General features: G+C 43.1%; 1 protein-coding gene and 1 long non-coding RNA gene across 2 annotated transcripts in view; one reads left to right on the top strand and one right to left on the bottom strand.

Annotated features, from left to right (window-relative positions):
* The window catches only part of LOC131184419 (hydrocephalus-inducing protein homolog), a 156,757-nt gene that overhangs the window by 28,855 nt on the left and 114,632 nt on the right, over positions 1-13,270 (bottom strand). The window contains exons 12-16 of the mRNA XM_058155652.1: positions 10,880-10,998; positions 7,414-7,637; positions 6,847-6,914; positions 4,136-4,371; positions 458-558 (exon numbers count right to left, since the gene is read on the bottom strand). Coding sequence (XP_058011635.1) covers positions 458-558; positions 4,136-4,371; positions 6,847-6,914; positions 7,414-7,637; positions 10,880-10,998 — 748 coding nt within the window. The remainder of the gene's footprint in view (positions 1-457; positions 559-4,135; positions 4,372-6,846; positions 6,915-7,413; positions 7,638-10,879; positions 10,999-13,270) is intronic.
* The window catches only part of LOC131184422 (uncharacterized), a 49,483-nt gene that overhangs the window by 19,968 nt on the left and 16,245 nt on the right, over positions 1-13,270 (top strand). The gene's annotated exons all lie outside the window — the stretch shown is intronic.

Raw genomic sequence — 13,270 nt, 5'->3', positions numbered from 1 at the left:
GCATTCTAAGAGACAGGACAATCACTTGTCTGAAATGGTATAAGGTCTTCTTGGAAAGGAGAAAGAAAAATGGAGCATTTCTGCAAATTTGGGTGGGGGTGGGGAATCCACCCCATGCCATTCACTTCCCTGCTTCCCATTTGCCAGTATGTCTCTGGGTGATTTTTGTTCTGGCAGGGTGTCGAGTTGGGTCCCCATCCATTTGTCGGGGCAATTTGTTCTGCACCCACCTGCCACGCCCACCCAGCCGCCCCATGTCAGCTGCCCCAAGTCATCCACCCTGAGCTGGCTGCACCTAATCCTCCGTGTCAACCTGGCCACGCCCACCCAGCCATACACACCTGGCTCCATTGAGTCTCCTATTCCCTATTCACTGACCCTTTCAGGTTATCTTGTTTAGAATGGAGACAAAAACTGGAATCATCAGAGGCCACAGCATTACAGAAATGAAAATTACCTTGCTGAAATTGGGAGGGCCAGCACATCCTCACCACTACCTTTGACGTCCACTACAAGGGCAGTTTCATAGGTCTTCACTGTGTTTGAGCATAAGGTCACCTGCAGTGGAAAAGGAAAACAGGGATTGTCATGTTGCTGAGAGATTATTACCATCCTAGCTTGGACATTTGCTATTACATTTTATTTTTGGGCTACAGCTATTTCTCACTTATGGCCACAACGCACAACAGAGACCAGGAAATTTGGTGTTAAAGTGATGCAGCCATTATTATTCAGCTGGGTGTCCTGTCACATCTGTACTATGGTAACAGAATAACAGAGTTGGAAGGGACCTTGGAAGTCTTTTAGTCCAACCGCCAGCTCTAGCTGGAAGCCCTACAGCATTTCAGACAAACGGTTGTCCAATCTGTTCTTAAAAGTCTTCAGTGACGGAGCACCCACAACTTCTAGAGGCAAGTTGTTCTCCTGATTAATTATTCTAACTTAATTAATTGTTCATGTGACACTCAATTGTGTGAGCTTTTTTCTGCATTTCCTGAGGCTTGCAATTTTCCTTTTAAAATTAAGTGAAATAGGGTGATTTTTGAGGGAAACAAGAGGTACAGTACTAGTGGGTAAGTGTGATAGTGATAAGGTTTCCCCAGTTTATATTAATACCATAATAAAAATCAGATTTATATAACAAAAGATGCAGTGTTGAATATACCAAGGACAAAGTTAATAGATGTACCTTTAAAAAAAATTATTAGAGCAAAGATACCAATGAAGACGTTAAACTTTTTAAATAATCAATCACTAATGTTAGCTGAAAATAATATTAGCCACAAAAAATATTTCCAATTTAGCCTGGTTCTTCAAGGAGATTATTAGAATTGTGCTGTACAATGAGATAAGGAAAACTCAGAAAGGCATGAATGGTTGGAACTGTAAGATGGTTGGAACTGTAAGATGGGAGACCAACAATTCAAAATTCTCAAGGGTTTTGTAGGAAGAAGAAACAGTGTTTCATTCAACTAAATTATTTTCTTTTACTGTATTTACTTACTTGTTTTACTGTATTGCGTGCATTTTAGAGTGAAGCATTCCACATTTTAGGTCTTTGAGTGGTGTGCCAGGGGAATTTCCAAAAATTGGTAGTGCCAGAGCCAAGAAATAATCTGATCAGACTATTAGCCAGATCAAAAAGCAAATTTGATTCAATATAGTTACATACAAAGCTGCAAAATTTGAAAGCCAAGGGATGGATTCCCCACCCCCACCCCATTTTCAGAAACACTCTATATTTCTTTCTCCTTTCCGGGGAGAGGCTCCAAGGCTGTTGAGACATACAGTAGTGGAGGACATTATCCAGACAGGTCCAACTGATATGTTTGGATTTTCAAGCAAACAGCTTTATTATTTCCATATTCCCTACTATAATCAACAACAGAAAAATGAATAGATCCCCAAGGAGGAGGATTGGGCCCAAAGGTGGGTGAGTTAAACCACCCAATTATTACATAAGAAACTCTATGGTGGCAATCTAAAATACAGAATTAGCTATTATATTCACTTTAGACGCTTTGGATAGTTGTGACAGTCTGAGTACTAAGCCAATGAGGAAAAGATGGGAGATAAATTTGCAATGGCAGGACGGAATATAAAGAAAACATACTGATGACTTAAGGTGTGTCCACTGTGCCTGCGTGTGCGTATGGTACCATTGTTTTCTCTTGGGAGTTTTGGCTGGTGCTTATTTCAAAACTAGACATTGAATCCCACAGCACGAAAAACAGCAACCCTATCTGAATAGTATCTGCCAAGACAGAATTGGAGTAAGCTATGTCTGCCAACATAGTGCTACACTGTATATCGCATTGTGTTTTTGAAAAAAATATTTCTGTATTTGGTCTTTTGTTGCTGTTGGAAAACACAAAAAAAGCAGATGGGAATGAATTGAAGACTTCCAACCTTATTTTGCACGTTATTATTACTCTTCCTCTTTTATTTTAAAGGGAAGTCAAAGTAGTTTCATTTTAGAAAAGAAATTAAATAAGATAAAATGCTTATAATAATAATAATAATAATAATAATATTTTAATTTGTATACCGCCCTTCTCCCGAAGGACTCAGGGCGGTGAACAGGCAGATACATACAATAATTAAAAACATCCCTTAAAAAACTAATTTAAATGCCCAAAATGTTAAAAAACGTACTCCCCCGTAAAATCACAAAATTTTAAAAACCCATCCAATAAAAATAAAAATCAGGCTAGTCCAGCCATACGAAATAAATAAGTTTTAATTTCGCGGCGAAAGGTCCTAAGGTCAGGTAATTGTCGAAGTCCGAGGGGAAGTTCGTTCCACAGGGTGGGAGCCCCCACAGAGAAGGCCCTCCCCCTGGGGGCCGCCAGTCGACACTGTTTGGCTGACGGCACCCTGAGGAGTCCCTCTCTGTGGGAACGTACCGGACGAGGGGAGATAGAGGCCGGCAGTAGGCGGTCCCGTAGATAGCCCGGTCCTAAGCCATGGAGCGCTTTAAAGGTGGTAACCAATACCTTGAAGCGCACCCGGAAAACAACAGGTAGCCAGTGCAGTCTGCACAGGATAGGTGTTATGTGGGAGCTCCGAGCGGCTCCCTCAATAACCCGCGCAGCCGCGTTCTGAACTAGCTGAAGTCTCCGGGTGCTCTTCAAGGGGAGCCCCATGTAGAGAGCATTGCAGTAGTCAGTTATCTTACAACAGTTAAATTGCACACACAGGCACTTGGCTCAGCTGCTTCTGCACACAAGCAACTTTGCAGGATGAATGTCGCAGGGCACGTGACCCTGTGAAAGTGAAGGTCACAGGGCGCTTTCCTTCCAGGGCCCCAAAGGTCAGTCACACAGTCATGTGACTGCAATGGCTAAAGTGGCTGTCATTTCCACAGTGTCAGAATATTAGTCATCATGTGATCATAATTTGGGGGGAACCAATCGCAAGTCTACTACAGGTAGTCCTTGACTTATGCCCACAATTGAGCCAAAAAATTTTGTTGCTAAGTGAGACAGTTGTTAAATTTGCCCTTTTTTACAACCTTTCTTGCCATAGTTGCTAAGTGAATCCCTGCAGTTATTAAGTTAGTGACACGGCTGTTAAATGAATCTGGCTTCCCCATTGACTTTGCTTGTCAGAAGGTTGGTTGCAAAAGGTGATCAGAGAACCCTGGGACATTGCAACCATCATAAATATGAGTAAGTTGCCAAGCATATGAATTTTGATCATGTGACCATGGGGATATGATGAAAAATGTCATATGAAAAATGGTCATAAGTCACTTTTTCAGTACCGTTGTAACTTTGAATGGTCACTAAATGAACTATTTTAAGTCAAAGCCTACCTGTATTTAAGTACCATTGTTATTTTGAGAAGACAGTAAGCAAATGATCTTAGGTCAAGGACTACCTATATTCTTTTTTGTTATAAACCTAAGGAGAAGAAATGTCATATTTGCTACTTGCTTTATCCAAGACTGGGAATCTTTCAAGAGCAAGGAAAATAATTAATTATTAAGTCACTAAGTATTCAGCATTTTCAAGGGCCATTGACTGACTTCAGGAAGTCTTTCCGTTGCATTTTAATCTCACAATTAAGTTCTACAGACAGCTAGTTGTACTTCGCATTTCAGTTGTGTTTCAAGTCTTCAGTGGCTTTGTACCTCAATGTCCAGAAATCCTTGTGGGCGAATGGTACCATAGCTGGGAGAGATGGTAAATTCTTTGGGCCTTGCAGATGCAAACCGTGCTTTTCTCCACGTTGGCCTTGAGATGTCAGAGGCTTGATCCTGACTCCTAATACTTGGCTCTCCATTACCATCTCCTGGAACATGCAGGCTGAAAGTCATGGGCACCAGTGAAGTGTTGCTGAGGCAGCAGGACAGGGTTTGAGGGAAACCTAGAAGCAAGAATGGAGGTTGTAAGTAATCTGAATGAGGGCTCTGAAAAAGACAAGGCCACCAAACTAAACCCTTCCATTTTATGCAAAGTCAACTTTAGGTCTTGCTGGCTTGCACCCTTTAAGGTAGTGGGACAAAGGAAGCTCTTAGGAGGAAAAGCTCAAGAATGACAACAGATGGAACCAAGCATATGAGAGCCAGTGAGGTGTGATCTGGTGTTTTGTAAGTTCATCCTAGGCTAAGGAACTCATTGGGTGACTTTGGGCTAGTCATTTCCTTCATAGAAGGACTTCCTGACTGAAGTAAGTTTGAAAGTTTAATATCCATAGGGCAGAAGGCACACTCAGAATTCTGTCAAGTCTGCACACAGTCTGCTCTCAGATTCCTGCCCAATAGCACCAATAATTCCACCAGTACCACATATCACCCCTACTCCTGGGTGCCTCTGGCTCAGACACACCCACTCATACCTCCCAACCATCACAGCTCTACTCATATTATATCAAAACTCTGCAACCAAAAATGAACAAATGCACCCCCATGGTCTCCAGACCCCACCAGTGAAACACCTGGATCTTCTAGGGAGCCTCTGCTGCTATGGTCACCCTTTTAACTCAATCTAAAATCCAGGACGCAGAGTGGGGCTTATAACAACCCTAGGCCACTCATGGCATCCAGACCCCACAACCAGGATTCCCCGGTCTATCACTCTGCCTTTTCTGCCACTTTCCTTGTTGGCAGCACTGCCACAAGCAGCTGACTTTCGGAGTATTATTATTATTATTATTATTATTATTATTATTATTATTATTATTATTAATAATAATAATAATAATAATAATCATTATTGTTGTGGCTGTTATTCCTCTTCCCACTCCTCTTCCGCACTGATCTTGCAAAAGGGATCCATCAAGCAGTTTCAGGAAGACCAAAGAGAATATAGGAGCAATATCGGCTTTCCTGAGCCAAATAGTGGCATTCAAACCAACCCTAACAGATTGCTTTCCAGGGCTTTCTTCTCTGAACTTTCGCTGTTTAAAGCCACATTAGCCACTCCTGTAATGAATTTCATGATCCTGCCCATAAAGTGTTAATCGGTACTAAAATTAAGCTGGGACTGACATTTTCGCAAAAAAATGGCATACTTGGACAGAAGCGTGAGATCAGAAAAGCAGCAGCCCTGCCTTTCTTTCAGCAAGAGTTTCTTGCTTAAACTCCAAAGTTTATGCCAACCCTGAGAAAATCACTGAAATTCCTAGTTTCACAGCTTTAGAAGGGAAGGTCACAATATGGCTGCTTCTAGCATCAGCCAGCCCATGGCAAACAATGAGTTCACTTAACAACCACCATGTTCGTTTAATGACCACCACATTTACTTTACAACCTCCAAGTTCGCTCTGTGACTGCTGTAAAAAAGATTGTAAAGTCAGATCAGTCACACGATAACCTGTTTTGCCAGTATCCTGACTTATGACATGGCTTACCGTATATACTCGAGTATAAGCCGAGTTTTTCAGCACGTTTTTTGTGCTGAAAAACGTCCCCTCGGCTTATACTTGGGTCTATACGGCTTATACTCGGATCGGCTTATACTCAGTTTTTTTTAAAGCCCTCGGCTTATACTCGAGTATATCGGCTTATACTGAGTTTTTTTTTTCTTTTTCACATTTTACCGGACGGCGAGGGAAGCCCTGCGGTGCAGTGAGAGGGCGGGCGGGGAGCCGCCAGCCTTCTCAGCTGAGGAGGAGGTTTCCCCAATGGTGCCTCATTTCCCACCCTCGGCTTATACTCGAGTCCCCAGTTTACCCCAGTTTTTGGGGTAAAATTGGGGACCTCGGCTTATACTCGGATCGGCTTATATTCGAGTATATACGGTAACTACAGTTGTAAATTGAGGATTACCTCAGCTATTAAAATTCCATCCAAAATTCTTTTCAAGTTACAGCTCATAGGAGCCTTTTCCTCACAACTGAGCCTTTGTGATTCCTTGGAGTCTCCTAAAAGAGTTGCCATCCTTCAAAGGAATCAGCACAGCCTGGCTGCAGTCCCTGCTGCTTCGGCTTTGCTTTCCCTTCCCTTCCCTTCCCTTCCCTTCCCTTTGTCCCTCTGTCCTGTTTCCCAAGTGAACACACTGAACACCTGGGCATCTCTATGGAGGTTCTCAGTCATCCAGGTCACAAAGGCAGCTGGACTTTCTTGCTTTTTTCCTTGAAGCTTTTGCTTCTCATCCAAGAAACTTCTTCAGTCCTGACTGAATGGTGGGGAAGGGAAGCACATTTGGGATATCTGGGCCTGCTTTTCTTTTGTTCATTACCAGCAGGAAACAAGCTTCTTGCCTTATCTAGCCTGGAGGACCTGAGTCCCTCGGGGGTGGGGGGGGGCTTGTTGGGACTGCAAAGCAAATCTTGGACTAGGTGGGCATTGAACTAATTGGCCGAAGTGGAATCCCCAAACAAAATGAATGACTGGCTTACCGAAGGAGACATTCCCAAAATCGAGAGAGGGGACACTGAAATGAAAAGTGGGTCCAATGACACAGCCCCTGAGGTGAAAAACAGAGATTTTTAAAATAATACGGAGAGCAAACCCAGCAGAGATAAGCAATGAGAACACACATTGATCCGGCCACATGCCCAACAGAATGAGCCCCGTGAAACATTTTACATTCAAGTGTATTTTTTGTCTTGTCACAAAGAAGACATGAATCTGCTCATGGCTGACAGACCTCACCACACAGTGCAAATGTCTCTGCAAAAGTTGGTTAACCTTATTTATTTATTTATTTTCATCTAAAAACTTATTATAAAGGCCAAATATTTAAAATAAGATATAAATAAATAAAATAAATAAATAAATAAATAAATATACAAAATAAAACATTCATCTAAAAAACTTATTATAAAGGCCAAATATTTAAAATAAGATATAAATAATAAAACCCAATTTAAACCAAAGCTAAAATTTCGTCATTTAAAAATTTAAAACCCTAATTTAAAACCTTAGTAAGTAGTCTAGCTGATGTACGAGAGGTTGGGGCTTACTGAATAACTAAGGTCACAGGCTGGGGAGAGCCATTCACGTGGAACTTGAACTCTTCTGAGAAGGGGCCCAGGACAGTAGAGCTGAAAGAAATGTGAATGGCCTGATGGCAACCCGGCTCAACGATTCCTTCTCTGGGTTGAAAGGCAAAGCAGGCACCCAGCACAGTGGAGGGCCACATCAGATGGAAGAGGGCATCAATAGCTCCTTGGTTAGATAAGATGGCCTGGAACAGAGAGAAAGAAGGAGAAAGATGAGTGGGGGAAGTACCTTGGCAGTTCAAGAACCAACAGGGGTACCTCTGAATTACTTCTAAGCTGTGTGAAAAGCCTCAGCTCAAAGGTATCCACTTGAATGGGGTTCTGGCACTGGATTGCCTTAGAAGTGGCCTGAAGAAGTGATCCAGTCAACATTCCTCATTGGTGGCTCTGGCAATGCCCATCATGGCAACTGGGTCCAGCACCGTGACCGTGGCATCCCTGAATCCATAACCATTTATTTTGCAGAAATGCCTGCATCTCATGAGAGTATTGCCTGGGCTTCTTCTCATCACCAGCCTCTGGCCTGACAGACCCTGAATACCCTTTGCTGAAGGCCAGATGCCCCTCGAGGCCTTCCAAAGCTTGTAAAGATCTGATTGCTTCAGAAGACATTGGGAGATTTGGGTTATATACATTCTTATTTAGATATTACCGTATTTTTCACACTATAAGATGCACTTCCCTCCCCCAAAAAAGTGGGTGGAAATGTCTGTGCTTCTTATAGAGCGAATATTGTGGTGTGTGTGTGTGGGGGGGGAGAGGGGTTGGTGGCGAAGGCTATCTCCACATGGGAACACTGGAGCCTTCGCTGCTGAGCAGCTGATTGGCAGTTGGATCGGCCTTCCAGTTGGATAAAGGCTCTGCTCCGTTGAGCCCACCACCAGCCAACAGCTGAGCTGCTGCCGCCACTGGGGATACTCCATTGTGTCCACCACTGGTCTGAGTTCTTTCTTCCTGTCTGTCCTTCACTCTTTTCTTTCAGGCCTTTTCTCACTATTGAGCGCAAGTATTATTTGCCCATCTTTAAACCAATACATTGTTGTAATAAAATTGGCTGCCCTCATTGTCCTCACTCTGTAGTCTGTTCTGAGTGCCAAATGTTCTTGCCTTGCTTGTGAGTCCATCATAGCCACCGCCTATTGCTGCCTGTTCGCCGCCGCCCGATCGCCACCACCCGTTCACCGCCGCCGATCCCCGCCACCTAAAACAGCTGATTGGCGGTACTCCGGGAAGCTGATCTAACTGCTAATCAGCTGTTCAGCAGCAAAGAGTCCAACGTCCTCTTGAGTGCAGTGGCAGCTCAGCTCAGTTGACCAGTGACCAGTGGTGGGCGCAATGGAGCGGAACCCTGACGAGCTGGAGCAGCAATAACGTGCTGAAGCTGACCAGGCTGTTTGCTGTTTGCTGCAAGGATGCTAGCTAGATGAATACCGGATAGATGCTGGGAGGAAGAGGCAGATTTCTTTTTCTTGTTTTCCTCCTCTAAAGCTAATGTACATCTTATAGCCTGGAGCGTCTTATTACAGTGTGGAAAATACGGTATATATTCTATGCACTACTTTTATGCATTTGCACTGATGATATATATACAGGTAGTCCTCAACTTACAACTAATCCTTTCGTGACTGTTCAAAGTTATGATGGCACTGAAAAAAGTGGCTTATGACCAGTCCTCACACTTATGACTGGTAGCCTCCTCACAGTCATGTGATCGAGCTTTGTGTGCTTGGCAACCGGCATATTTTTTTTTTGCAGTGGTTGCAACATCTGTTGGGATGTTATTTGCAACCTTCTTAGGGGCTTATGACTAGCAAAGTCAATGGGGGAATGCTGGATTCACTTTAACGGCCACAGAACCCACTTAACAATTATAGTGGTTTGCTTTACAACCAGGGCAAAAAGGTTGTAAAATGGGGCACTCATTTTACTCACTTAACAACTACATTGCTTAGCAACAGAAATTTTGTCAGAATTATGGATACAAGCCCAGGACTGCTTGTACCGCTGAGCTGCTTAAATTGGAACAGTATCTAATTTTGACAAGCGATTAGATAAATGAATCTCCTGACAGACTCACAAGCAAGGCAAGAGCATTTGGCAGTGACTCAGAACAGACTTACAGAGGGAGGACAATGAGGGCAGCCAATTTTATAACAACGATGTGTTGGTTTAAAGATGGGCAAATAATAGGAGGGCCTTCCACCAGGTTCGCTTGGTTCGGCAGTTGCGCCCCTTCCTTGATCGGGATGCCTTATGCACAGTCACTCATGCGCTCGTTACCTCTCGCTTGGATTACTGTAATGCTCTCTACATGGGGCTCCCCTTGAAGTGCGCTCGGAGGCTTCAGTTAGTCCAGAATGCAGCTGCGCGGGTTATAGAGGGAGCTACGCGTAGCTCCCATGTAACACCGCTCCTGCGCAGCCTGCACTGGCTGCCTGTGGCCTTCCGGGTGCACTTTAAGGTGTTGGTTATGACCTTTAAAGCGCTCCATGGCTTAGGACCTGGGTACTTACGGGACCGCCTGCTGTTACCACACGCCTCCCACAGACCCGTACGCTCCCATAGAGAGGGACTTCTCAGGGTGCCGTCCGCCAAACAATGTCGGCTGGCGGCCCCCAGGGGAAGGGCCTTCTCTGTGGGGGCTCCCACACTCTGGAACGAGCTTCCCCCGGGTTTACGCCAAATACCTGACCTTCGGACATTTCGTCGCGAACTCAAGACCCATCTTTTTATCCGCGCGGGGCTGGCTTAAATTGGGATTTTAATGTTAAATTTATTAATTTTAAACGGGGTCTTAGCATGGTAAATTTTAATCACTGGGCTAATTTAAATAAGTTTTTTAAATCGTATTTTAAACTCGTATATTGTATTGTCGGTTTTATTATGCCTGTACACCGCCCTGAGTCCTTCGGGAGAAGGGCGGTATAAAAATCAAATAAAATAAATAAATAAATAAATAGTGAGGGAAGGCCTGAAAGAAAAAAGTGAAGGAGAGACAGGAAGAAAGAACTCAGCACTTTAAAAGGAAAATAAAATAGTATTCTTTCTCCTAATTTTTCATTTAGATTTCCCAAGTTTCCTCTACAAACTTGATCAACGTATTATAAGAGGAAAGAGAATCTTACTGATCCTAGACCAAGTAAAATCCAAAAACTCTAGGGAATTCCCGGAAACGTGGCATTCAGACAAATCAGCCTCAATAGACCCAGAGAAAGACAAACTACATTTTCACAACTATAGAAAAGAGCAATAAAAAGCAAAGAAGGAAACAAAAATATGAGAACATATTGTCTCCATCAGCCAATATCCAGATAAGTAGGGATTAACACAAGCCAAACAGTCAAACAGAAAACAATACCCTTATCCAGCACTGGAAAGGCAAGCTACTATAGAGCACCAACGACCCCACTGTAACAACTGAACTTACCTCATAACTGTGAGATGATCCCACAAAAATTTTCCCAACGTCCAGCTGATCAAAGTTGAAAAGTAGCTTGGGGCCTATTGCCTCCCCCTTGATACGCAGAGGGAGCCTGGTCTCTCGGCCTGTAGAAATGATAACTCATCTTCAGGAAATTAATGGTGGCACAATTTTTAAAAAAATATTGGACAAAATAAACAAGATCAGAAAGTGGAGGCATTGAGCTTTGCCCCTTGCTGTGCACAAATCACTTTCTTCTTGCCTTGGAATTCTGCTATTTATTCATTTATTCATCACATGGCATGTCATACATGGACTTGCAATATATATTAACAGAGTGGAATTCAGTCGGTTCGGACAAGTTCAGACGAACCAGTTGTTAAAATTCTGCCCAGTTTGGCAAACCAGCTAATCCCACTATTGGCTGGCCCTGCCTCCTTCCATTTTGGGGGCTGTTTTCCTGGCCATTGTTTAGCCGTTTTCGGGCCATTTGGGATGTTCATTAGTAAATAAATTCAACAAGGTAAAACCTCCCTCTTTATTAGAACAATTAATAAGTGGAACGACTTGCCTTCAGAAGTTGTGAATGCTCCAACACTGGAAATTTTTAAGAAAATGTTGGATAACCATCTGACTGAGATGGTGTAGGGTTTCCTGCCTGGGCAGGGGGTTGGACTAGAAGGCCTCCAAGGTCCCTTCCAACTCTGATGTTATGTTATGTTATTTATTTACTACTATTGAACATCCAAAACAGCCTGAAAAATGGCCTGAAAATGTCTGAAAAATGTCTGAAAATGGGTCAAAAAACAGCCTGAAAAACAGCCCAAAAATGGCCGAAAAACAAGCTGAAAAATGAAGATTACAAATCTTCAATTACTTCTCTTGAAGTTGTATAACAATCTGGATTTAAAAGGGGAAAAGGAATTTGTAGCTTGTATGGGCACATACTTCAGACCGCTCAATAACTCACATCCATTATGCTTTTTCCTGCCCTGCTGCACGAATCTTTTCAACATTTGCTGGCAAACACAAAGTGAGCCTTCACCCCAAAACATATTCTTCCTTCTGAATTTGGATTATTACACAACCATATGAAATAGTATAAAATCGCACTACTAAGCACAGTAACACCTGGACCATAGCAAAACTTTGTGAAAAAAATTGATATATGTTCCCATACCCCATATACAGATTATGTGGAACAAATGTAATATCTTTGGGTTGATTTAAAGCCAAGATATGAAAATACGGAAAACAAGAAAACTTCATCAAAAACTTGAATTGCCTTAATGTTGTCTTCCTAAAGTCCCCTGCTTCCTTCTTTGCTCCAATTACAATTTCTGTACTAATAAACTTTATGTCCAGTTTTAGAACCAATTCTGAGAAAATAACCTTGAAAGAGAGTCAAAAACCACCCACTTGGACCATTTCCTCATATCAATACATCAGTAATGGGGTGAGGTAGGGAAGGAATCTTAGGTATCAGTGTAAAAGTCCCTTTTTTCTACTGATAACAGTTCTATGCTAAATCAGATCAATAATAATGTCTGTCCATGTATCTCTCCTGCTCAGCTTTTCCTCATTATCTGACTATTCCAGAATATAAATAAAGACAAAGAAGGACAGTTTCATGATTGGGAGAATGTTGTGTCTATTTTTAGAGCCAGAATGATCACAGCTGAATGACAGAGCATAGATATTGCATATTCAGGAAAAGCAGAGCTGAGGAAAACTTCTGTTGAGATCTGTTATGTATTCATGTTTGTACCTTTAAATATTTGAGCGGAAATCAGCACGTTGCTGATTGGACGAAGCCTCCAGCAGAACTGTATAAAAGGAGAGGTTTTTCCCCCAGCCTGTTGCTGGGTTCACCATATAGTAAAGAGCTGTTGTCACTACCCTGGTCTCCTGCCTCGTTATTGCCCGGATTTAACACTGGCGACGAAGGTGGGATCTCGAGGCTGAGGAGAACCAGAACCGAGCTGAAGCACGATAGACCCGAACCCAGCAAACCCAGGGCAGAAAAGCGGAGATGGCCAGTTACACTCCGCCCGCACCGTTTGACCCGGCTAAAGAGAAATGGGGAACGTATATGACCCGTTTCGAAAGCTTCCTAGAAGCCAACGAACTGCACGGAGTTCCAGATAACCGAAAAAGGGCTTATTTCCTAAGCCACTGTGGTCCGGAGGTCATTGATATCGCGGAAGCCCTGGCAGAGCCAACGCCGTTGCAGTCGGTGTCGTGGCCAACTTTACAGACTTTACTAAAAAACCACTTCGCACCAACGCCCGTCCAAATACGCATGCGGTTTGAATCGGAGAGCGAAGGCAGATGGAGGGCGAATCCATCGGTGACTACATGGCCGCCTAAGAAAAGCGCCCAAGGACTGCGGATACC

This window comes from Ahaetulla prasina, chromosome 12 (assembly GCF_028640845.1).
Source record: "Ahaetulla prasina isolate Xishuangbanna chromosome 12, ASM2864084v1, whole genome shotgun sequence".
Taxonomy (NCBI): domain Eukaryota; kingdom Metazoa; phylum Chordata; class Lepidosauria; order Squamata; family Colubridae; genus Ahaetulla; species Ahaetulla prasina.
The sequence above is the reverse complement of the archived record's forward strand: the minus strand, read 5'-3'. Positions and strand labels throughout refer to the sequence as shown.